At 39.9% G+C, this 25415-nt stretch overlaps 2 protein-coding genes across 2 annotated transcripts; one reads left to right on the top strand and one right to left on the bottom strand.

Annotated features, from left to right (window-relative positions):
* The first annotated feature begins 11829 nt into the window (after positions 1–11829).
* LOC122075402 (sulfite oxidase-like) lies at positions 11830–15493 on the top strand. Its single transcript, XM_042640416.1, has 7 exons — positions 11830–12675; positions 12766–12861; positions 13882–13992; positions 14094–14195; positions 14414–14461; positions 14680–14895; positions 15163–15493. Exons 2-7 carry the CDS (start codon positions 12850–12852, stop codon positions 15277–15279), a joined length of 606 nt encoding a protein of 201 aa, XP_042496350.1. The 5' UTR covers positions 11830–12675; positions 12766–12849; the 3' UTR covers positions 15280–15493.
* Positions 15494–22009: 6516 nt separating this feature from the next.
* On the bottom strand, positions 22010–24033 carry LOC122077558 (cytochrome P450 94B3-like). Its single transcript, XM_042643521.1, has one exon. The coding sequence runs from the start codon at positions 23669–23671 to the stop codon at positions 22139–22141; it is 1533 nt and encodes a 510-aa protein (XP_042499455.1). The 5' UTR covers positions 23672–24033; the 3' UTR covers positions 22010–22138.
* Between the last annotated feature and the right edge of the window lie 1382 nt (positions 24034–25415).

Raw genomic sequence — 25415 nt, 5'->3', positions numbered from 1 at the left:
CTGCATCAGCTCCTCCCGACTTGAAAACATTCGTCTCCGACGAATGGGTGAAAGACATGTAACGCTCATATAAGTCAGGATCGAGTCGCTTGAAGTCATCAGCATGAACCCAAGTGCAATCAGTCCGTGGTCGTCCCTTCCATTTGACAAGAAAAGTGTGATAACCGGTGCCATGACGAGTGGTTTTGTAAATATCATCCAAAACCTCTTCAATAACATCTTCAAGAGGTGGTGTAAGTTGGGGCAGCCTTAGCATTTGTTCCAGGTCACCATCATCTGAATGATGTCCCACATAAAGATGTAGGTCAGCTACATTGAAGACATCGCTTATGGTCATTTCCTCAGGTAATTCGAGCACATAAGCATTTGGTCCTATACGTTTCAGCACCTTATAAGGACCCATCTTCTTTGGATGGAGCTTTGTGTTAACACCAGGTTGGAACCTCTCAGGATTTATGCGAACCATAACCATGTCTCCTGGTTTAAACTCCACATAACGACGATGACGATCAGCTGTAGTCTTGTAGACATCATTACTTAAGGCAATACGTCGTCGCACGTTTGCATGCACCTCTGTGATGTGGCGCAAGAATTCATCAGCTTCAAGGCTGATTCGAGCCTGGGGTGGGAGTGGAACAAGATCAATTGGGCGTTGCGGCTGAATTCCAAGTAATATCTCAAATGGTGTGCGCCCCGTTGTCCTGTTCACAGAGCTATTGTAGGCAAACTCAGCTATGTCAAGGATTGCTGGCCATGTCTTCTCATAATCTCGGACCAAGCACCTCAACAAGTTCCCCAAACTTCTATTAACAACCTCTGTTTGACCGTCAGTTTGTGGATGGAATGCAGTTGAAAACTGTAGCTTTGTGTTAGTTTTTAGCCACAATGTCTTCCAGAAATAGCTCATAAACTTGACGTCACGATCAGAGACAATAGTACTTGGCAGCCCATGCAGTCGAACAACCTCTTTAAAGAAGAGCTTTGCAATATGATAGGCATCAAAGGTCTTTCGACATGGCAAAAAATGAGCCATCTTAGAGAAGTGATCCACTACAACCATGATGGAATCGTACCGTTCTCTTGTAGGTGGCAGCCCAAGTACAAAATCCATACTAATGTCGAGCCAAGGTGCATGAGGAACCGGTAGTGGGGAGTAGAGGCCTGTATTCTGCTTGGTCCCCTTAGCAAGTTGACAGACTCGACACCTTTTGATGACATGATCTACGTCTTTTGCAATGTGTGGCCAGTAGTACCGATCAGTCACCTGTATGATGGTCTTGTCCTTGCCGAAGTGGCCTCCCAAACCTCCTCCGTGGAACTCCCTTATGATGTGATGTCGTAGGGAGGAGTCTGGAATGCATAATCGCGTTCCGAAGAACAAATAACCATTGTGGAAAGAATATTTAGGGTGTTGCTCACCTTGCTGTAACTCTGCATATAGAACTCTGAAATCCTTATCAGATGCGTACTCATCTCGTATCTGATCAATACTAACGGCATGTGCTGAAAAAGTATTGATAGTGAGAACTTTTCGGCTTAAAGCATCAGCCACCGTGTTCTCTTTACCAGCCTTGTATTTCATCGCAAAGACGAACTCTTGCAGGTAAGCAACCCACTTTGCATGCTTTTGACTGATTGACTTCTGAGAATGGAGATGTTTGAGTGCTTCATGATCGGTGTAAAGAATAAATTCCTTACCAATAAGATAGTGTCTCCAATGGCGTAACACTTGGATGACAGCATAGAGCTCCAAATCGTAAGTCGAGTAGCGTCGCTTGGCATCGTTGAGTTTCTCGCTATAGAAAGCGATAGGGTGCCCTTCTTGTATCAGCACACCTCCCAACCCAATATGCGAAGCATCAGTTGCCACCTCAAATACACGATTAAAATCTGGCAGGCGTAATACCGGGGCCTCCGTCATCTTCTTCTTGATAAGATGGAGGGCTTTTGTCACCGCTGTTGTCCACTCAAACTTGCCTTTACTCTGCTTCATACATTCGGTAATAGGTGCCATGACTGCACTAAAATTTCGAATGAATCTCCTGCAAAATGAGGCTAGACCGTGGAAGCTACGGACTTCAGTGATTGTCTTCGGGGTAGGCCAGTTGGTGATGCTCTTGATCTTCTCAGGATCAGCTTCAACCCCCTTGGAAGAGACAATAAAACCAAGGAATACAACCTTGGGTAGCATAAAGGAACACTTCTTGAGATTAATGTATAGCTTCTCCATACGGAGCACCCTCAAGACTTGCTTCAAATGGTCGATGTGATCATCTGGATGCTTGCTGTAAACTAAGATATCATCAAAGTATACAACCAAAAATCGACCAATAAATGGACGAAGTATCTGTGTCATAACTCGCATGAATGTACTAGGTGCATTCGTCAGACCAAAGGGCATGACCTTCCACTCGAACAGTCCATCCTTGGTTTTGAAGGCGGTCTTCCATTCGTCTCCTGGCCGAATACGAATTTGATGGTAGCCGCTTCGAAGGTCCAATTTTGAAAAGACCTTTGCACCGGACAACATGTCTAGCATATCATCAAGTCGTGGTATGGGAAACCTATACTTAACCGTTATTTTGTTGATTGCTCTGCTGTCGACACACATACGCCATGAGCCATCCTTTTTTGGAGTAAGTAATGCTGGTACAGCACAAGGACTAAGGCTCTCAATGATAAACCCCTTCTTTAGTAGTTCATCAACTTGCCTTTTGAGCTCAGTGTGTTCTGTAGGACTGAGACGGTAAGCTGGAAGGTTGGGAAGCACAGAACCAGGTACCAAGTCAATAGCATGCAGAATATCGCGCATGGGAGGGAGCTTATTAGGTAGCTCGTCAGGTACTAAATCAGAAAAGTCTGTTAGAAGCTCTCTAATAGGCCGTGTGAGCTGAACTGTTGGTGGTGGAGTGACCTCTCTAGTAACCAGGGCTAATATCATGCCTGTATCATGGCTGGTTCGCTCAAACTGCTTTTGTGGAACAGCTAAGATCTTCTTCTGTTGAAGGACTAGCATCTTGTTGGTATCGGTGGTGGCTTTCTGGTTAGTCCTCAATGTCTGTCTCTTACGCATCTCCTCTGGTACATTGATAGGCTCAAGTATAGTGCGCTGCCCTTTAAAGGTAAATATGCACTGATTCTTCTTTCCGCCAGTGAGAACATCATTATCATACATCCATGGTCTCCCTAAAAGAACATCAGTTAGCTTCATAGGAATAACATCACACCATACCTTTTCTTCATATCGAGAAAGTTGTAGTGGAACAAAACATCGCTGATTGACCTCCAAAGTGTTGCCATTCAGTAGGGATACTTTGTAAGGCTGCGGGTGTTTCTCTACCTTCAAATGTGCTTTCTTCACAAACAACTCAGAGACAACATTAACGCAGCTGCCACTGTCAACGATCACCTGAACAGTGCGATCAGCTGAACGCATGCGGCTGTAAAATATGCATGTACGTCGCCAATCCTCGCCTTTGGTTTCAGCCACCAATATGCGAGAAACCACATGAATTCCATAGGAGTCATCTTCATTTGCTTCAGCCCCATCATAATAATCAACATTTTCGTCTTCTTCTTCCAATGGGATTGGAAAGATATGGGAATTATCTTCATCAGGAGTATCGTCAGCGTCAACCATCACTGCTACTTTGTGATGTGTAGGACAATTTTTGGCATAATGTCCCCTCTCCTGACAATGAAAGCATTGCACTGTGGCAGTGCTAGGCATAGGTGCTTTCCCCTTGTGATCAGCACGTGGAGAAGGTGTGGTACGTGGAGGATAAGAAGTAGGATTTTTTGCTGAAATTTTTTTTGTGATCTCTCTAGCTTGATATCCAAACCTTCTACCCGTAGGAGCTAGTAACTCCTCTGCATGTACTGCCTTCTCGAAGCATTCCCTGACATTGGATACATCTACTACGCCAATAGCACGATTTATATCAGATCTCAAACCCAAACGAAAGCGGGAAAGTACCTGTAATTCATTCTCCCTGATGCCAGTGCGTGAATAGAGTGAATCAAACTGCTCCATATACTCTGCAACGGACATACTCCCTTGACGAAGAGTATTCAGCTTGTCCTGCAGTTGTGATCTAAAGTGTCGTGGTAAGTATTTGGCACTAAGATCTTCTTTCATCTCTTCCCAAGTAATGGGAGCTCTACCACGATCTTCTAGATCCCTTTCTTCAGTTCTCCACCATTCGCGGGCTGAGCCAACTAGCTTAGTACGTGCTAGTCTCATCTTACGTGACTCAGACAACTCATACCAATCAAAATAGTCATCTAAAGCAGCCAACCAATCATAAAATACCTGTGGATCATGCTTTCCGTTGAACTCCTTTAATTCAAGCTTGACTTTTTGTGAATCATCAGTACGTCGACGGGGTGCTTCAAGATCACCATTGAAATAAGATCTTACATGCTCCTCAAAGGTAGGTGGTGTTGTAGGGGTTCTTTGTTGTGCCCTTTCAGCACTTCTCCTATGTTGACGATGCACAGTAGATTGTAGTTGATACCTGTCCTCCCTCTCGAATGGTACATTGCTGCCTTGTATTGGAGTAACACTTTGGTTCTCAAGTCGCAGTAACCTCTCACTAATAGTTTTTTGATCAGCAGAGAGTTGTTGAAACATTTCAATGACTTTTGCCATTGGATCAGGTGGAGGCGGCGGCCACTGTGACTCATTCTCTGCCATGCTCTGATACCAATTGATGTAATACTGAAATTGAGGAAGCTCAAAACAGTACCAGGGTAGGATCTTTTCTCAGAGAATAGGGAATTCTAGATATGGAGAATAGGATATTGCTAAAACTTGTTGAAAGATGAAAAAAAAGATGGAACAATAAACAATAATATAACACCCGGGCTTCACACCGCAAGGTGGATCGACTGGATCAAACACCAACCTACCTTGATCAAACACAAGAGATTTCTTGATCAAACACAAGAGATTCTTGATCAAACACAAGAAGAGAGTTGCATAAGCAAACTTTGATTTCAAATTCTGAGTTGTCTTTGAATGCTTACAATTGATCCCTATTTATAGGACCAACTCAACAAAACATTACATACCCAACTTCCAACTAACAATAGTAGAAAGTCTTCACTTATTAAAGTTGGGGTAGGAAAGTCTTCACCTTCCAACTACTAAAGTTGGAAAAGTTTTCACCTACCAACTACCAAAAGTAGAAAAATCCTCACCTCTTAAAGTTACAATGGAAAAGTCATCCCCCAACTACCAAAGGTGGAAAAGTCTTCATCCCCCACCTACCAAAGGTGGAAAAATCTTCATCCCCCACCTACCAAAGGTGGAAAAGTCTTCATTCCCCAACTACCAAAGGTGGAGAAATCTTCATCCCCCACCTACCAAAGGTGGAAAAGTCTTCACCCATCATCACTTACAAAAGTGAATTGATCCCCCCATTTAGAAAAGTAAAAAGTAAAAGTAAAAGTAAAAGTAACTTCTAACCACTTAAATTGAACCGATATTGGACCAACATGGACCATGGTTCAATTGGAACTAAACTAAGACATAAAACATGAAAAAACTAAGTATGAAATTAATAAGCATCAACAAGGTAAGGCCACATGCTAGTTACTCTTGTTGGCCTTCTTCCTACGGATGTAGGTCTTCAGATCTGCATCACCATGTCTTCTCATAGTCTCGAACCAAACACCTCAACAAGTTTCCCAAGCTACGGTTCACCACCTCTGTCTGTCCGTCTGTCTGTGGATGAAATGCAGTTGAAAATTTCAGCTTTGTATTTGTCTTCAACCACAATGTCTTCCAAAAATAACTCATAAACTTAACGTCACGGTCAGATACAATACTAGTTGGCAGCCCATGTAGTCGTACTACTTACTTGAAGAAAAGCTTTGCAACCTGATAAGCATCAAAAGTCTTACGACAAGGTATAAAATGAGCCATCTTAGAGAAACGGTCCACAACCACCATAATGGAATCATATCGTTCTCTAGTAGGGGGTAGTCCAAGAACAAAATCCATGCTAACATCAAGCCACGGTGCATGAGGAACAGGTAGTGGAGAGTATAAACCTGTGTTCTTTTTTCCCCCTTTTGGCAACTGACATACACGGCATCTCTTGATCACATGATCGACATCCTTTGCAATGCATGGCCAATAATATTGATCAGTCACCTGTGCAAGAGTCTTATCTTTCCCAAAATGCCCTCCTAATCCCCCTCCATGTAACTCTCGTATGATGTGATGACGTAGGGAAGAGTTTGGGATACAAAGCCGTGTGCCAAAGAACAAGTACCCATCATGAATAGAGTACTTTGGGTGTTGCCCACCTTGTTGTAACTTCATAAAGACAGTGCTGAAATCAGAATCAAATGTATACTCACCTCGTATCTGATCTATGTTAATAACATGTACTGAAAATGTGTTAAGTGTGAGCACTTTCCGGCTAAGTGCATCAGCCACTGTATTCTCTTTTCCCGCCTTGTACTTCATAGCAAATACAAACTCCTGCAAGTAGGCTACCCATTTGGCATGTCTGTGGCTAATCGATTTCTGTGAGTGAAGGTGCTTCAAGGCCTCATGATCAGTGTACAAAATGAACTCCTTACCAATGAGGTAGTGCCTCCAATGGCGTAGCACTTGTACGACTGCATACAACTCCAGATCATAAGTCGAATAGCGCTTCTTGGCCTCATTCAATTTTTCGCTATAAAAAGCGATGGGGTGTCCTCCTTGCATTATCATTCCTCCTAGCCCAACATGTGAAGCATCTGTAGCTACCTCAAATACTTTGTCAAAATCTGATAGGCGTAGGATGGGTGCCTCGGTCATCTTCTTCTTCACCAGAGCGAAAGCTTTGGTCACTGCAGCTGTCCATTCAAACTTCCCTTTACTCGACTTCATACATTCAGTGATGGGTGCCATTACTGCACTGAAGTTCCGAATAAATCTCCTATAGAAGGAGGCCAACCTATGGAAGCTACGGACTTCTGTTAGAGTCTTAGGTGTGGGCCAATCAGTGATGCTCTTGATCTTCTCCGGATCAGCTTCAACCCCCTTTGATGACACTATAAATCCAACGAATACAACCTTGGGCAGCATGAAAGAACACTTCTTGAGATTAATGTATAACTTCTCAGCACAGAGTACCCTTAAGACTTGCCTCAAGTGATCCTGATGCTCTTCTTGGTTCTTACTGTATACCAGAATGTCATCAAAATAAACGACCAAAAAGCGACCAATGAAGGGACGAAGGACCTGTGTCATCACCCTCATAAAAGTACTAGGTGCATTTGTCAGACCGAACGGCATGACTTTCCACTCATATAAGCCATCCTTGGTCTTAAAGGCGGTCTTCCACTCATCCCCAGAACGGATGCGAATCTGATGATAGCCACTCCTCAGATCTAACTTGGAAAAGACCTTTGCCCCGGACAGCATATCCAACATATCATCTAGTCGTGGTATAGGAAACCTATACTTGACTGTTATCTTGTTGATAGCACGGCTGTCCACACACATACGCCAAGAACCATCCTTCTTTGGCGTGAGTAAAGCTGGTACTGCACAAAGACTTAAGCTCTCCTCAATGAAGCCCTTCTGTAGTAACCCATCCACTTGCCGTTTCAGCTCGGCATGCTCAGTTGGACTAAGTCTGTAAGCAGGAAGGTTGGGTAAAACCGAACCAGGTACCAAGTCAATGGCATGTTGTATGTCTCTCATGGGAGGCAACTCATCTGGGAGATCATCAGGGACTAAGTCAGAAAAATCAGACAGGAGCTCTCTGATGGGTGCACTATACGTTACCTCAGGTTGGGGAGTGACTTCTCTAGTAACAAGTGCCATAACCATTCCAGTCTCATGACTTGTGCGTAAGAACTGTCTACGGGAAATAGTTAGCAACTCCTTTGTGGGCAGAACTAATACCTTCTCATTGTCAATGCCCTTCTGATTTGACCTTAATGACCTCTTCCGCCGTATTTCAGCCGGCACATTTACCGGATAGAAAGTTGTAGGAACACCCTTCCACATGAAAGTACACAGATTCTTCTTCCCTCCAACCATGGCATCATTGTCATACATCCAGGGACGACCAAGCAATACATCTGTGAGTTTCATTGGGATCACATCACACCAAACTTTCTCTTCATATCGGTAAAGTTTCAAAGGAACTGAGCACCTCTTATTCACCTCTAAGGTATTACCATTCAGCAAGGATACCTTATAAGGCTGAGGATGTGGGTCAGCTTTCAAGGTTGCTTTCTTCACAAAGGCTTCAGAAACAACGTTGACACAACTGCCACTATCAATGATAATCTGACAAGTATGCTCACCTGACTTCATACGGCTGTAGAATATGCTGTTACGTCGCCAATCCTCTCCTTTGGTTTCAGCCACCAATATGCGAGTAACAATATTTATTCTCTGGGTATCATCCTCATTAGTGTTTTCCATATCATAGTCATATCCACCATCATCATCATCATCTAATGGGTAGGGATAAAGAGCTGACTCATCCTCCTCATTGGAGTCTTCAACCTCAGCTACTGCATTAACCCTCTGCTTATGCGGACAAGACTTAGCAAAATGTCCTATCTCTTGACAATGGAAACATTGTACCTTATTACTACCTGTCATGGGTGCCTTTCCTTTATGATCAGCTCGTGGAGGAAAAGTGGATTTTGGAGGTGCTGAGCTACTAGGTTTAGTGGCTGGAAAATTCTTCTTTACCTCCCCAGCTTGAAAACCAAACCTTCTAACTGGCTGTGCTAGAAGCTCCTCTGCTCGTAGGGCCTTGTCAAAACAATCCCTCACTGAGTGCACTTCAACAACTCCGATACCCCTGTTGATTTCAACTCGCAATCCTAGTCGAAACCGAGATAACAGTTGCCTTTCATTCTCCCTTATGCCTGTACGAGAATAAAGTGCGTCAAACTTGTTCATGTACTCGGCAACAGTCATAGACCCTTGACAAAGAGTTCAGCTGGTCTTATATGCGAGCTTTGAAGTTGCGTGGCAAGTATTTATCTGATAACTCAAGCTTCATCTCTTCCCAACTAGTAGGTTCTCTACCACGGTCTTCCAACTCTAGCTCATAGGTCCTCCACCACTCACGAGCAGCCCCAACTAGCTTAGCACGAGCTAGTTTCATCTTCCGTTCTTCAGGTAACTCATAATAGTCAAAATAGTCGTCTAGTGCCACTACCCAATCATAGAACAATTGGGGGTCATATCTCCCATCAAACTCCTTCAGATCGAGCTTGACCTTCTGTGAATCTCCAGAATACCTCTGTTGCACGGGACGCTCAGTCTCAAAGTATCCTCTTACATGCTCTTCAAAAGTAGGTTGTGCCACCGGAACCCTCTGTGGTGCTCTCAGATTAGGGTTTGCTCTCCTATTAGTCAACTGAGTAACCACATTCATTGGAGTGTCCACTTCGGGTGTTGTACGTGAACTGCCAGTAGGCTGTTGGGGTGGGGTCTCTTCATTCAACAACCTGGCATCCAATTCAGCCTTCAATTCAGTCCGTAAGGTTTGTTGTTCAGCCTTCATCTCAGTCCTCATAGTCTGTAGCATCTCCATAAGAGAAGCTAGGGTGGGGGTGTTGTTCCTAGTCATGCTCTGATACCACTTAATGTAGGAATAGATTTGAAAACCAGTCCCGAAACTGTAGGATATTATAAACCAAAGAACAACCAAATAACCACCCAATAATAGACAGCAACAACAGTCCAGAATAATCAATCAACAGTCCTTAAACAAACCAGAATTATCAGATCCACAATCAGGAATTTCAGGAAGCAGAGTTTGCATCAACAATTAGAAGCTCCAGCAATAAAATTAGAGTAGTTGAATAAGTAGGATCAGAATCAAAACATAGCAGAACCAGATAACCAAATCAGAACTCGATTCTGGGACAGCAGGTTCTGAGAACAGGCAATCGATCCTAACAAGTTGAGAATCTTCAATAACAGATGTTTAGGTGACAAATAAACAAATCGGAATACTGAATAGCAGGTCCATTCCCTCAGAAAAACATAGGCAGCAACCAACAGTAGCAGATAACACAAATCAGGCAATAATTTCTGGGCAGAAATCACCATCGACCAGCACTGAAGAAAACTCAGAAACTGACAAACCCATGGTCTGATCAGTACCAAACTTGGATCGAGTCCCCTTCTTAATGGTCCTAACAATCGACCAAAATCTCAAAGCAGTTGGGTGGCTGGTTCTCCAAAAACAGCTAGGCCGATAGGAAGGAAAACAGAGAAAACCAACCCAGAAATTTCTGCAGAAAAATTCAGATTACTTGCCTGTACTGCTGGAGAAGAGAATCCAATAAGAGAACCAGAAAAGAAAAGACCCACCCGGACTTCTCGCCGCAGAGTGTCGATCGGATCACACACCAATCCCTAACCCTTGATCAAACACAAAGGTTTAGCCATGGAGAAAAACCAGCGGCAGCAGCATGAAGCTTCACTTTTTTTTAATTGTAAAAATCGTGGCTCATTAAAAGAGCCATAGCTTTATTTATAATAGTGATAGGGGTTTCATTAAATAGAAACTAACTTTAGTTTCCAAAAACTGAAATAGGAAACTAAAAATTAGAAACTCAACTAGTTACTAAATCTGAAATTAGAAAGTCTTATGACTGAAAATTAGAAACTAATTTAAGACTGAAAATTAGAAACTAAATTACTAACTAACTGACTAATTAGTAACCCCATCAGCAGCCCAAATCGTGGGCTGACTTGGACCAGATCTGGGTCGACCCAGTCAGCCACTTGGGTCGACCTTGGTCTTGGTTCTCCTTGTGTAAACCCTTGGTACTGCATCAGTGTTCAAGGGCTAGAGTGGCTCTTTGGGGTTTGTACTACAAGTCACTACAATTATTCAACTAAAGTCGGTTAATCTTGATACCAAGTCTAGATTTTTTCTTGTTTTTAAATGCTGTCTAAAAATTCGAACAGTCATAAGTTAGTTTTTGAAGATCTTTTTCCTATAAGATTTGATTAGATTGGGTTATGTCCTGCATGACTCATAAGTTGGTGAAATAAAATTTGCTCTGGAAAACTCTATTGATTGGAACAGACATCCAACACATGATGCACTTCTAGACTATGGTACTCCAATCTTTGCAATTAAGAAGAGTTTGAAATGAAAACTTGTGCAAGAGAAGATGTTGAAAATAGACAGGCTTCCTATCGTTGACGAGGATTCACAATCTGTATTTTACTCCCCAGTGAGTTGGTAGGACATAGGAGGTGTTTCCTTAGCAATAAATAGGAAGATGTTGGTAGGATTTAGCCATGAGCTTATTTTTATGTTGCTTTTACACAGGGGTGGCTGTATTTCTGCTTGTAGGGTAGAAATGTGGAATTGCTCCTTTGGCCTTTATTTCTGTAGTTAGTTAGGAACACAGTTGTCACGACGTCAATTCGATTCAAGGCGGTGGAGGGGTGGCTAATCGATTTGGTGATGAATCGCCTATTATGGCATTGCCATGGTGGTCAAATCGCCCATGTGTCATTTTTTATTTTTCCTATTTTCTAAAGTTATTTAGTATGTTACTTTTTTATTTTCCCTATTTTCTAAAGTTATTTAGCATGCTACAAGCCTACAATATATATCCTATAACATATAAAACCAACATTAAGCAACATCAAATCATCAAAAATCAACATAGCCATATCAAAATCACCCTGCATTTTACAAAAAATCGATCGCCTAGTGAATCAGGCATGACCTGGCGGCCATGGCGACGCCTATCAGCCAATGGCGACCGCCATTTGTGAGTCACGTAAATCGTAGCACTGCCATGAACTTCTTTTTTCGAATTCCGCCAGGACGCCAAATCGTCGCCTAGGCGACTCCATGACAACTATGGTTAGGAAAAATACCATCTTTACTAAATTGTATGTTTACTATTTTTAGCACATCCGAATTTACTATTGTTAAAAAGCCTAAGGCTTCTTTTACATGCTTTTCACCTTTTTCCCTCCCTTTTGCTAAGTTTTGGTGATGAAGTTATCGAGGTTTTCCATATTCTCTTATTTAAGCATGTTACTTGTAGGATAGGGTTCTTCCCCATGTATCCTGCATCAGTGTATCATATCAATCTTCAACCCAATGGGAATTTTGTCCCTTTTGGCCATTTGAAGTTGACGCAAGTCAATAAATCGTTCAGATGTCATTGAAAACCCAACATTTAAGGCCTAAAATGAGTTTATTTGTAGTCGGGGGTAAATTCGGGAATAAAAATGTTCTAAGGGGTCGAGGTGGTGTTTGAACAAGTTAGATTGAGGTAATCAATAAGATAGTGGATTTGATGAATGACATTCATAAAGTTTGCTTGAGAGAACCCTTTTAAGTTTGCTCTTTCGCGTGATTACCCTTTAGTGTCTATTTTTTTTCTCACAGGGTGTCCGTTACTGTAAGGAAAGCCGGCTCAGTTGGCTTACTAATATGACCACTTGTACCTAATAACCATAATTTTTTGGTTCCTTCAGTGGATCATCCATTTACTCTCTCTGCCCCATATTTCTTATCTCAGTACATTTCCTTTTCAGCGGTTTGGGGTGGGGCCAGATTGGCAGATGCCCTTGAACTTGTGGGAATACCTAAGCTGACAGCTATCACACCATCAGGAGGAAAGCATGTTGAATTTACTAGTGTCGATAAGTGTAAGGTGATTGTTGTTGTAACATGGGTTTTCATTTTCTTTGATGGAAGTAGTTTCCTTATTATTGATTTTTGTTTTAAATTTGGAAATTTGTAGGAAGAGAATGGGGGTCCATATAAGGCATCCATCCCTTTAAAGCAGGCAACAAGTCCAGAAGCTGATGTATTACTTGCATATGAGATGAATGGAGAGGTACATGGGCTGTACATCATTCTTATCTGCTGGGTGGATCTGCATATCTTTTAATCATTCTTATTTAAAGTATAAACTGCATGTCACAATTGGTTTTCTTATTGCTTTCTTATTGCTCATCATGGCTATAGATGCAAGCCAGAAAAGACAAATTTGCATTAGATTTTAGTTAAATTTTTGGATTCTTTCAAGTTTTATCATATGACTAAAAGGCTGCTTCCTATTGTTATATTAGGCTGGGGTTGTTTCCTACATGTGTAGAGTACTGTTAAGCGGTTGAGGGACTGTTTTACCCACTGTTACTTGCTGCTAAATTACATACATATACTGTTATAAGTCTGAAGTCAGTACATAATGTGGGTGTTATCTGAGATCCTATCTGGGGTTAGGATAGTTGTTACCTAGCCTTACATTATTCAGCCATGTATGTGTTGAATGAATTTGTATCCACATGTAGTGACTCTATGATCTTACCAATGTTTTTGCTTTGTCTGCAATGTCCTGTGTTTTTGGAAAATGGAGACAAAACACCACTAGTAGAAATGGAGGACAGATAAAAAAAGGGTAGAGAAGAGAAGAAACAAAGTTAAACAGTCAGTTAAGCATTTTAGCTGAGTCAGGGACAGTATGGAAACTATATGATAAGTGAGAGCAGTAGGAGAACTGGAGAAGACACATTATGTAATGGTTATTCCTTTTCGTCCTTGCTTTTCTTTTGAACTCGTGGGTATTTCTTCCTAAGAACCCTTTTCATTGTTATTGGAACTGTTTATTTTCTTCTTCTGTTGATCAATCTACTTGAAGTTTGATTCTCTCAGAAAAATTATGATTTTGTTTCCTCCCTTGTCCTTCTTGGCCTGTTCCCTTTTCTTTATCTCTGATGTTTTATTTGTCGTCACTGGTCATCTTCCCTTTTTCTTTTCTACTGCCATTTTCCTTTATGATTTCTTTTTAGTTTTTTGCAAGAGTAGTCCTGCGTTGTTGTAATTGAAGTTTAATTTCATGTTGGCCGTGCCAAAGATTCTCAATAGGGATCATGGGTATCCATTGCGTGTAATTGTCCCTGGGGTTATTGGTGCCCGCTCTGTTAAATGGTTGGATTCCATCAACATATCTGCAGAAGAAAGCCAGGTTCAAAAAATTAAGCATATAAATTATATTTCTTTTTGGGGAATCACAATGTTCTTTTAACATTCTAATTCACAACTTTGATTTACATTGCTACAAAGTAGGGTTTCTTTATGCAAAAGGACTACAAGATGTTTCCACCATCTGTCAACTGGGAAAATATTAACTGGGCTACCCGAAGGCCGCAAATGGATTTTCCTGTTCAGGTATTCCCCACATTGCATGTTAGCAAAACTTCTTATGTGTTTTGCTGCCACTTCGCACGGATTCCTTGCAAGTCGGGCTGGTTGGGTATGCTTGTATAAAGACTCTAAACAATGTTCTGGATTATCTGTGCAATTCCACTTGATGCTGAGGAGAACTTTGATCAGGTCTGATGGGGCAACAGTGTTTTTTCTGACTAAAACTTTGATTGTTTTTTCAGTCCGCTATTTGTTCCTTGGAGGACGTGGATGTGGCAAAGGATGGAAAGGTAAATGATCCCTGAAGCCATTATAAATTGTACTGAATGTATATCGATATGCCTGTTTGTGTTTACATGATCAGGCAAGTAGTGCTATGTCAATTATTTGCACCATATGGACAACTTTGGGGTGGTTGAGGAACTGTTTAGATATCTCTACACGGTTTTGACTCAGGAAGACCCTTGTTTCTATATTCTTATCCAGGTAATTTTATTTTCTTATGCAGGTAACGGTTGCTGGGTATGCAGTATCTGGAGGTGGACGTGGAATCGAGAGAGTGGATGTATCAATCGATGGAGGGAAGACATGGGTGGAAGTGGCCACGTACCAGAAGCCAGATGTTCCATATGTTGCAGATGATATAAGCTGTGACAAATGGGCATGGGTATTTTTTAAGGCTGAGGTTGACATCCCAAAGAATGCTGAGATAGTTGCCAAAGCGGTGCGTGGTTTTTTTTCTGTGACCTTTATTTTCCAATTTAGTATCATGGAACCCCAAATTGGATACATGGTTGTTGATAAAAAGATTAGAAATGTAATAGAGATTTCATTAGATTTCATTAGCCAATCAATAAGATATTAGGTGCTATCTGCCTATAGACTCTAGTAGTCACTCAATATTCATTATTGCCATCCCTAAGCTTTTTTTTTCTTTGGATGAATCCCGAAGCTTCTTGATGTGAACCATTTTCATTGTCTTGATGGCCAGGTTGATGTAGCAGCAAATGTGCAACCTGAAGACGTGGCTGTCATCTGGAACTTACGTGGAGTACTCAATACATCGTGGCACAGGGTCAAAGTCAGGGTCAGTCGCTCCAATCTGTAGATCAGGCACGGGAAACAGTTACTATAGGACAATGTTCTGCTGTTGTGTGCAGTTCTTTTACATTCTTTTTTATCAGAACTCAAAAACAGAAATTTAGCTTGATTATCATCCAAAGAACATGGTCCGATGGTTCGGAAGGGTTGTGAACTAATGTTGTCATCGTGGCAACCGTGGTTCGATCATGAATAAAAGGTATGCAAGTTAAACCAGACAATTATTTGATGTTTCTTTAGCACCTATATTTTTCAAGTTTCCCACACAATTATTCACCAAACTAGGGATAGATGGATCAAAGATCAAATATTGAGCATCACCTAATATATTGAAATTAATTCTTTAGCACTTATGTTTTGTATGGTTTTCTTTTCTTTTCTATCCAACCAAACACAGCCTTATTATTATTATTTTTTTCTTTTCTATCCATTTCCATCGAATCAAACACTGCCTAAATTTCAGGGTGGAGAAAGCACAACGCCCAATAGGGAATATGGAATACGGAATTTGCGTACAATGTCAAAGTTTTCAACAATCACATTATTTGAATAGGAAGAGAGAAATTCTGTCTCATCTTTTTTTGTGTGCATGGAGTTTAGTATTGATTTAAAAAGTAAGAGAATCCATGAGCATCATTCCCATGATCCCGTCTGTTGTACGAGATCCCATTGGTCCTTCGACTCTTATCGATAAATCCATGAAAGGAAAGAGCTCTTTTAACAGGGTTTCCAGTGCACGGTATTGGTAGCATCACGCACGGTATTGGTACCATCATGGATAACGACACGATCGACACTTATTTTTACTGATACTCTCTCTCTCTCTCTCTATATATATATATAGATTTTTTTTTTAACCCGAATATTATCTGGACTTAGGGAAACCTTTAAAATTTTATTAAATAAGAGAAACAAAATAATGAAGAAACGAAGGGAGACATAGCCACCTAAAATTTGTTTATTGATTGAAAAACAAATTTTACAATATTGTTTATGTATTGGTTACGTATTCATATCAGATAGGTTGGCTAATACGATTGATTATACCTAAAACCTTGTTCTTTAATAGGGAAAAGGTTCTTTGAGCCACTACGGAAGGTGTCTTTTCTATCGGTTATCTTTTCATATAAAATGATTTCATTGCCCTCCTATACATTGTATCAGAATGGTTTTGCTCTCATTTTTTCTTAAAAAGTAAATAGAATGATTTTGCCCTTACTGCAAATCTTTACATTGATACAATATCGGCAAAGTATATATGGGTTGGTTAATACAAAAATTATGGACTCTAAAGGGATGGCTCTCGTCTCTTATTGTGAGAGCATGAAGATTACCATTAAGTTCATTCAATTTGAATCAAATTACTCCTTTGAAAAAGCATTCAAAGACTTTTGTTGAATATGTTCATGCCACTTTAAAAAAAAGAAATTATAATTTATATATTACATAATCATTTTCAAATTATAAACATATTAAATCGAAGTATCAAAACAGTATAACCCACCAACCAACTTTTATTATAACATCCCCCAGACAAATACATCATCATCTCAAATGGAAGTTATGATCACAAAATCCGAGGATGGATGATTGTTTTTTCCAATCAATTTGTTTTGACATATATCGATTATGGATGTATAGATCCAGCACGAGAAACCAAGCTCGAGTGCCCAATGACTCAAACAAGGAATCTTAGTGCATTATCAATGGGAGGACAACAAGAAGAATTTTGGACTGACTCACAGAGATGGCCAACTGGCTTCTGCAATGAGCATCCATGGCCTTGAAGCTATTATCTTTTCTTTTTCTCATTGAGTGGTTTTTAGAATATATATATATATATATATATGGGTAAACAAACAAAATTTGAATTTGATTGTATTAAGAAGATAGATAGACGATATAGATTAGATTTTTTTTTGGGGGGGGGGGGGGGGGGGGGGGAGGAGATGGGGGTAGTTCATGCTAGAACAAGGCACCTGAAGGTGATATCAGTAACTCTATTGCTGACATTAATTTTGGTTAATCCAAATAAAAGTGAAAAAATAAAAAAATCTAATTGTTGAATTGATTTTCTATGCAAAGGCTTAATTAGGGTACTGTTTGATAACGTTTCCGTTGTTTTTGTGTCAAAAAACAGTAGAAATGACTTTTCACATTTTCGAAACCAAAACAGATATTTTGATGTTTGATAAATCTATTTCTCAAAATGTTTTTTTGTAGACATAATGTCATTAAAAAACTCAATATTATTATTGGATGCCCAAAAGAGAAAGAGGGTTCGATTGCCTCTTTTTAGGTTTAAATAGTTGAGAGATTTATTGGGCACAACTTTTTTTTTCTCTCAAATTCGTTTCTAGAAACGACAAAACAAGTCAGACTTGTTTTGTCAAAGTCATTGCTAGAATTGTAAATAAGCATAAATTTTGATTTATGTTTCTAGAAACGGGTGAAACAAAACAACTTTATCAAACACTTTTTAAACTATTTCTTATTTTATAGGAATAAAAAAATACAGAAAAGGTAAAAACCAAACATTACCAAACAATACCTAGGTTTAGGTTTAAGTGACTCACCCAATGAACCCAAAGTCCCTTTAGACTTTATTTATTATATTGAAAAACGATCTTCTTCAAAGTATTTTTTTAAATGTTCTATCCGAAGTCCAATATAATCAATTTTGGTTTATTGGATAAAACGATTTTCTAGAGAGTCAAATGTAGTTATTTATTATTATTTTTGTCAACTTGTTTAATATTAAAGGGAGATAGAGTATTCATGCACGTGGCTCGTCAATTGAGTGGGGCCACTTGGATTATTGCAGCGCTTGAAGGTGGGGTCAGTCTACCAAACCATATGTGGGCCCATCTCAACCAAAAACTATCAGATGATAGTATTTACCCTCCGATGCAAACCCAAATGCAACATCAAGGCCCATCATTAATATGCCAATTAAACGGTCAAGATATTTGTAAATACAATGCTCCATATATTTCAGGAGATACACAGGGTATCCCCTTTAAAGAAACTGTATTTCCTAGTCACTACTCAATAATCATTATACGCTTCTACCAAAATAATAATAATAATAATAACCATTATACACAAAAATCCAACAACTGTGACGGTACCTTATTCTTCGAAATACAACTTAACTCAATTAAATGTGGTCGATTAAGTGGATCTCTTTATCTTTAGTCAATTCTACTCAAAATTATAATTTTTTTATAATTATTCAAATTCATACTAGTTAAGGTATGCATATGTTTCTTTATTTTTTTTATTTTTTAAATGGTTTTAGATCTATTTTTACTTTTTTTTGGGGGGGTTTAAGATTTACCCTAATTCTTAACTCATTCAAATACCTCCATTGCACATGTGTGCATGCATACTAAATACTTTGGTTTCATGCATTTTTTCTATCACAGATGATGGAAAGAGAGAGATGATGTGGTATGACTATAGGCTTGAAAAAGTTTATTGTATTGAAATCGCGTCAATATTCAAATGGGTAGGCTCTTTTGTGGCGCAACAGAGGTAGCAATGCACATCTGAAGGCCCAAAGCACTTTGAAGCGCGATCATGTGTTGGGGTCCATGCTGGGGTGCCCTAGGCTGTCGAATGTGTACTGTCACCTCTATAATGCCACAAAAGAGTTGAATCATATTCGAATGCCTCCATTGCACATATTAAAAATATCTCTTAGTGTTGAAGCAATCAAATGCCTCTCATAAGAGTCATAACACACAATTTATCATGTATTGCAACTAATTGGGAGTGCGCCTGCTTGGGTTATGCTTTAGACTCGCTTTATCTTTTTGCTAGTGATGGGAAGATAGAAATGATTAAATACGAGAATCGGCATAGAAAAGTTAATTTGTCATATTATGAATTACTAGACTCTCATCATAGTCCGTAGATTATCATTCTGTTTCTAAGGTTAGGATTGGTCCTCTCCTAGACAATGACTTTTAATAGAGCTGTGGATGAGAGAAGGTTTCCTTCAATAAAATGAGATACCTTCCCCAATTCCTTATGTCTATAATCAATAAAGAAATTTGTTCACGCTGGCTGATAAAAAAAAATAATGATTATATATATTGACTACAAATGTTATAAAGAAATTTGTTCACACTAGTTGAGGACAATTGTTAACATAGCTTGCTTGAGGCTAGTGCAATAGAGCCTAACTCGACCTCTTGTTCCCTATCTAGTATAGGACCCCTACCCCATCCTACCAAGAAAAAAAAAATGATTCACACCAGTTGATAACAAAACTAATTATATGAATTAGCAATCTATGTTGACCTAAATAGGAATTTAACATACTCCTTCCCAGAATCTTGTCTATTTTAACAATCAATAAAGAAATTTGTTCACACTGCTAGTTGATAAAAAAACTAAGAATTATATATGCAGTAACTACCCATGTTAATACAAATTAGAAATTTTTATGTCTAAAGTGGGACAATAATAATCTATGGAATCACTACAAATAATAGATTTTAAGGATACCACAAGGAAACATTGGTGACAGAATTAAGGTATCGAAAAACACCATTGTCAATTTGGGCTCCATCTATGGATAAGTATAGGACCTTCGTGATAAAATCATAGATCAAGAAAATGGGATTGTGTTTTTTTTTTTTTTTTAATTAAGTTTTACAAAAAAGAAAGAATCCCTTGACCATTGACAATGTGACTGTATGATTGAATCTTTTATCAACGGTAACTCCCATTCTTCTATTGTACATGATCAAACATATTTTTTTCCTCTGCTAATCAAAGGGTCAGAAATCCGTGGTTGAAGAAAAATTGATTCTAAATAAAATATTTTGAGCTTCTAGAACCTTATGTTTCTATACTACTTATACTTCCAGCTTATTCTTTACATGATCTTTACTTTCGAAACAATAATAATATCTAAAAATGTTGTATGTATTGTTGAACTTTTCATCAAATACATTAATTTACAGAAAATTTGTAATTACTTTACCTTTTTTTTTTCTTTTTGTATTTTTCAAAGATGGTAGAACACTAGAACCTATTATTACATATTTCTAATAACAAAAATATGTAACTTTTAATGATAACATAATAATAAATCACTTTCAAATTATTTTAAGGGTAATTTACAACGCCACCCCTTGAATAATACCAGTATTATAGGAACACCCCCTCTCTTTCAGCAAATTAAACTCAGACCCCTTGTCGTCAGTCACTATTATAGAATATATCTTATTTGATGATGTTAGTTACTATATTTTTTTAAATACTAAACTACCCTTACTTAATATGAAGTACCTAAAATACCCATCTAATAACTCCCCATCCCCAACCTATCTTAACCTTCGACATTAATCTTCCTTCATTTCATCGTTTTGAGATTTATTTAAGTAACAGAGACTAAAGAGAGCCGTGAAGAATGTTTCGGTTGCCGCAGTTACATTTCGCTCATCCAGCACCAATAGTCTCTGATTCATGGAGAATGAGTGACAGTGTGAGTCGTGAAAGATGGAGACACCATTGTCACCGATGCCCTAATCGCATTCACAAAATCTGAAACCACGAACCGTACTACCAGTCTCTGCCCGTAACTATAATCCTTGGCCTAAATTTCTAATATTCCATGCTAAACACGCCGGTGAGAATGCCTCTAAGCTTAAATCCGTCGGAAAATCAACGCCGGTAAAGTTATAGAACTCATGACCTCCAACAGCACTCATGAACTCATGACCTCTCCTGTATCCCATCTCCCAACTCTCCTTCCTCTTCCATTTCTCCTCTCAGCTTCCTTCTTCACTAAAGCATAAGAACCCTTTACATCACTTCTGCTTCTGTCTTTAATTCCTTAATTTCTAAGCAGAGAAGAAAACCATAGAAGCCCAGAAGTTCTGAGAGTCTGAAGAGATGACAGATAGGGTCTTCCCATCAAAGCCCCCTGCAAACCTCAAATAGGTAATGGAAACCAATCATACCCACCCACCAACGGTCAGCTATACAACCGCCCCATTTATCGTCCCCAGCCCAAGCCTCATCGCAATCGCTGGAGCTGCTACTGCATCTGTTGTCTCTGGACTACCCCATTCATCATCGCTCTGATCCTGCTGGCAGCCATCGCCGGCGCCGTCATATGGGTCCTCTACCGCCCTCAACGCCCTCACCGCCCCACTTTCTTTGTGACGGCAATCCGGATCCCGCAATTCCACGTCACCACCTTTAAGGACAGATCTTCCTCCCAACTCAACTCCAACCTTATCTCACCATCTCCACTCGGAACCCTATGACCCAACCACTGTCACCATGACCTCCAACAGCATCTTCGTCGGCAACGGGACTTTACCGGCGCATACCCACGACACCAAGAACACTACCGTTCTGAGGACAATGGTGACAGGCACCGGTGAGATCTGGACTCCTCATTGGCGTCGGTGTCGGCGTCGGCATTGAAGTCGGATCTGAATAAGGGAGGGATAACGTTGGCGGTACAGTTGGACATGAAGGTGAAGGTGAAGATAGGAGGTTTGAAGATGAACCTGTATTAGTCAAAAGCGTACAACAGTCAGCTCCTCACTTTCCTGTTACTGGCGATAGGGGGTTAAAGTCTAATTTAATGAAAGAGAGAGTGTTTCTATAATACTGATCTCCCCGATGAGGTGGCACGGTAAATTATCTTTATCTTAAAAGAAAATTTCTTTTTACTTTAATATTAAATTTAATAAATAAAACAAGGGCAATCAAATGTTACAATTTCTCACTCCACCATTTTGGTGACGACAGCTAGATGCACCCTAATTTATATTGTAACATGTATATATAACAATATTTTGATCATCACATCATATAAACGACCACAAAAAATACGTTTAGAATCCCTGAGTCATCTGATGCTGGGGAGGACCAGAGGAAGGTAGTGATGAAGAATCCCGGCTACAAACCTGAACCTTGAACCCACCAGCCATATGGGCCGTAAGTAGAGGCACAAACATGGGTTGGTCCGACCGGACCGGTCTTAGTCGAAATCGCTTCAATATGGAAGCCATTACGTAGTTCATTTGGATGAAGGCCATCTCCTTCCCAAGGCAAACCCTTGGTCCGGCTTGGAACACAGGAAATTTGAAGGGAGATACTTTCTTCAACCCACCAACTTCAGTATCGAGCCACCGGTCTGGCCTAAACTCCAACCGGTCCTTCCCCCACAATGCTTCCATCCTCCCCATGCCGTAGGGGAAGTACGTAACCCGATCTCCCCTGCGGACGATCGTCCCATCTGGCAATTTATCATCAGCAACCGCATGTTTAGAATCCCATGCGACAGGTGGATAAAGCCTCATGGACTCGCAAAGAGACGCCTTAAGCAATCTCAACTCCTTCAACTCCGCATACCCAATCGACCCCCCAGTGCCTTTGACCAGCTCTGAAATTTCGTTGACCAACTCTTGTTCCACGTCAGGATGGCGGGAAAGCAGCCAGAATAGCCAAGTCATGGCTGCTGACGTGGTGTCCTTTCCTGCCATGATGAAGCTGATAGCCATGTCTCTGATCACGTCATCATCGAGACCACTTTTTATTAACCGTGACAAAAGATCTTCTCCGTCGGATATCATCTTCTTATCGTGGATCATCTCTTGAACGGCCACGTGTATCTGTTGGATAGCTTCCTTGAGTTGCCGCTCAGAGCCAATGCTTAATGCTCGTTTGATCTTCCACACGGCGAACACCGGCGCTGCCCCTCGCCGTGCACTTATCGCCGACGCTACATCGAAAGCCTCCGCCAGAAGCGGCGGCGGTGCTCCCTCCTCTAAGAAGCAGGGATCGTGCCCCAAGGAAAGCTTACACACAGTATCGAAAGTAAACCTCCCTAACAACTCCTGCAAGTCGATGACCCGACCCGTATCCATTGCCAATTCGAGTATGGGAAACAACCTCTTCTCCATTTCTTCTCGCAAAATACTTACAAGAAACTCTCTTAACGACTTGGTAGTGAATTCATGGCTGGCTAACTTGCGCTGGGCGTGCCATAGCCCGCCATCCACATTGAATATTCCACGACCTAGAAAGTCGCCGAGGATTTCAGTGAAGGGCTTTCCTTTGGGGAAATTGGCGAAGTGGGTCTTAAGGATATACTCTACGTTTACTGGGTTTGCAGTTATGATGGTTCGTGGAGCACCAAATCTGTGTAGTACGATGGTATGGGTTGGAGACTCCGTGAGGAGAAGAGTGAACCAGTCTAAAAGACGGGTTCGGTTCTTGTAGAAGGAGATCAAGCATCCGATAAAAGGGTATGTAGTTAGCCCATTATTGCTGCTGGAGAACTTCTTATGGACTCGCCGGGAAACTAAGATGAAGGCTGATAGTAACAGAAAGATCATCAGAGAGGATGATAAAGATGTATCCATCTTAGAGAGAGAGAGAGAGAGAGAGAGAGAGAGAGAGAGAGAGGATGGAGAGATGGGAGTGAGAGGATCTATGAACGGTAAGTGGCTTTTATAGTTGGTGTTTGATAGGGGTAGGAGGATAGAGTAGCTAGTAGAGAACTACAAGTAAGATTGAGGATTCCATGGAGAGATATGTCGGGCACCGACCAGCTCTTCCCGGTAGCGGCTAGAAAGAAATGTTTCAACAATCTTCTCCTAAAATCGACAAAATCGAACTCGCAAAGCCGTTATTTGATAGATCTCATATAACGACATCCCGCAGGTCGGTCGGTCTCCCTCTCTCCCTCTCTCTCTCTCTCTCTCTCTGGGTTGTGCTTTGGTTTTGCTTTTTCAATCGTAAACGATGGGAAGAGAGAGATGATGTAAACATGGAATATTATAATATAAAGGGAAAAAGAAGCATGGAGAAGTTTGTCATATTAATCGAAGACTTATGGTTTATGTTCTTGATGAGTTAATTCTAACCGTCCGATTGCATAGACTATTTCCTTGTCCGTGGATTATTGTTCCGTTTCTATGCTTAGGATTGGTCCTCTCTCTTGGAATGTGACCAATAATAGGGTTGCTGACAGTTGAAGGTTTTCATTAAGTGCAATGAGACCCGTTTCTCCTATTTCTTATTTTTAAATCAAGAACCAATAAATTAAGGAAAAATTACATAATTACTTATTTTTGGGTTTCCTTTACAAAATTACTCACAAAAAGTTTTGGTTAACAAAAATACCCAAAATTAGGTTTGAGTTTACAAAACTACCCACCCAAAATTTTAGTTAACAAAAATACCCAAAATCAGGTTTGGATTTACAAAACTACTCAAAATAGTGATTCTTCATCTTCCACATATAATCATGTATTTTTTTATGACTAAAACTTTGAGTGGGTAGTTTTGTAAACCCAAACTCAATTTTAGGTATTTTTGTTAACTTAAACTTTAAGTGGGTAATTTTGTAAAGGGAAACCTAATTTTGGTTATTTTTGTTAACTGAAACTTTTGATGGGTAAGTTTGTTAAGAGAAACCCATAAATGAGCAATCATGTAATTTTTCAATAAATTAATTGTTCACACTAGTTGATATCTAAAAATATTTTGTTTTATTGGAAGGGTGTTACTTATATGGCAGCGGAGGTTTCGTGCGTAGGCAAGAGATAATAAGCTTTGCCCAATTGATTCAATCAACAGGGGTAAAAAGGTCATTTCATAAAGGGAAAGGAGACCGAGACTGAGAGTCAATTACCCATATTTTTCCATAATAAGAGATTTTTATGCCTAAGTTAGAGAAACTTAATGATATCACTATAAATAAAAGAATGGTGTAGTGCGATGATTTCTCTCTACACTAACATCGGGGCTAATTCTCTTCCTTTCAAGATGAAATTTTATATTAATAATAAGATATTCGAAAGCTTACGCTTATGTGCTTATGTATTTGTACTATTTCTTTCTTGATCTTGTTTGCTTTCAAGTAAAGGTCATGGAAAAAAGCTTATTTTAACTAGAATCTCAATTTTTGTACTAATTTGACTCAAAATCTTTTTTTTATATGGATTTTACTAAAATAATAATAATAATAATAAATATCTTTAAATGCCTTATTCATCTATGACTTTCTTATTTCTTATTTCATCGATCAAAGCTCTAAGCCAATCCTACATGGTTTATTCAAGCATTTGGTTAACTCTCATGGTTGATATTGAAAGCATTGTT

This window comes from Macadamia integrifolia, chromosome 4, assembly GCF_013358625.1.
Source record: "Macadamia integrifolia cultivar HAES 741 chromosome 4, SCU_Mint_v3, whole genome shotgun sequence".
NCBI lineage: Eukaryota > Viridiplantae > Streptophyta > Magnoliopsida > Proteales > Proteaceae > Macadamia > Macadamia integrifolia.
This window is presented reverse-complemented; position numbering and strand designations above follow the sequence as displayed.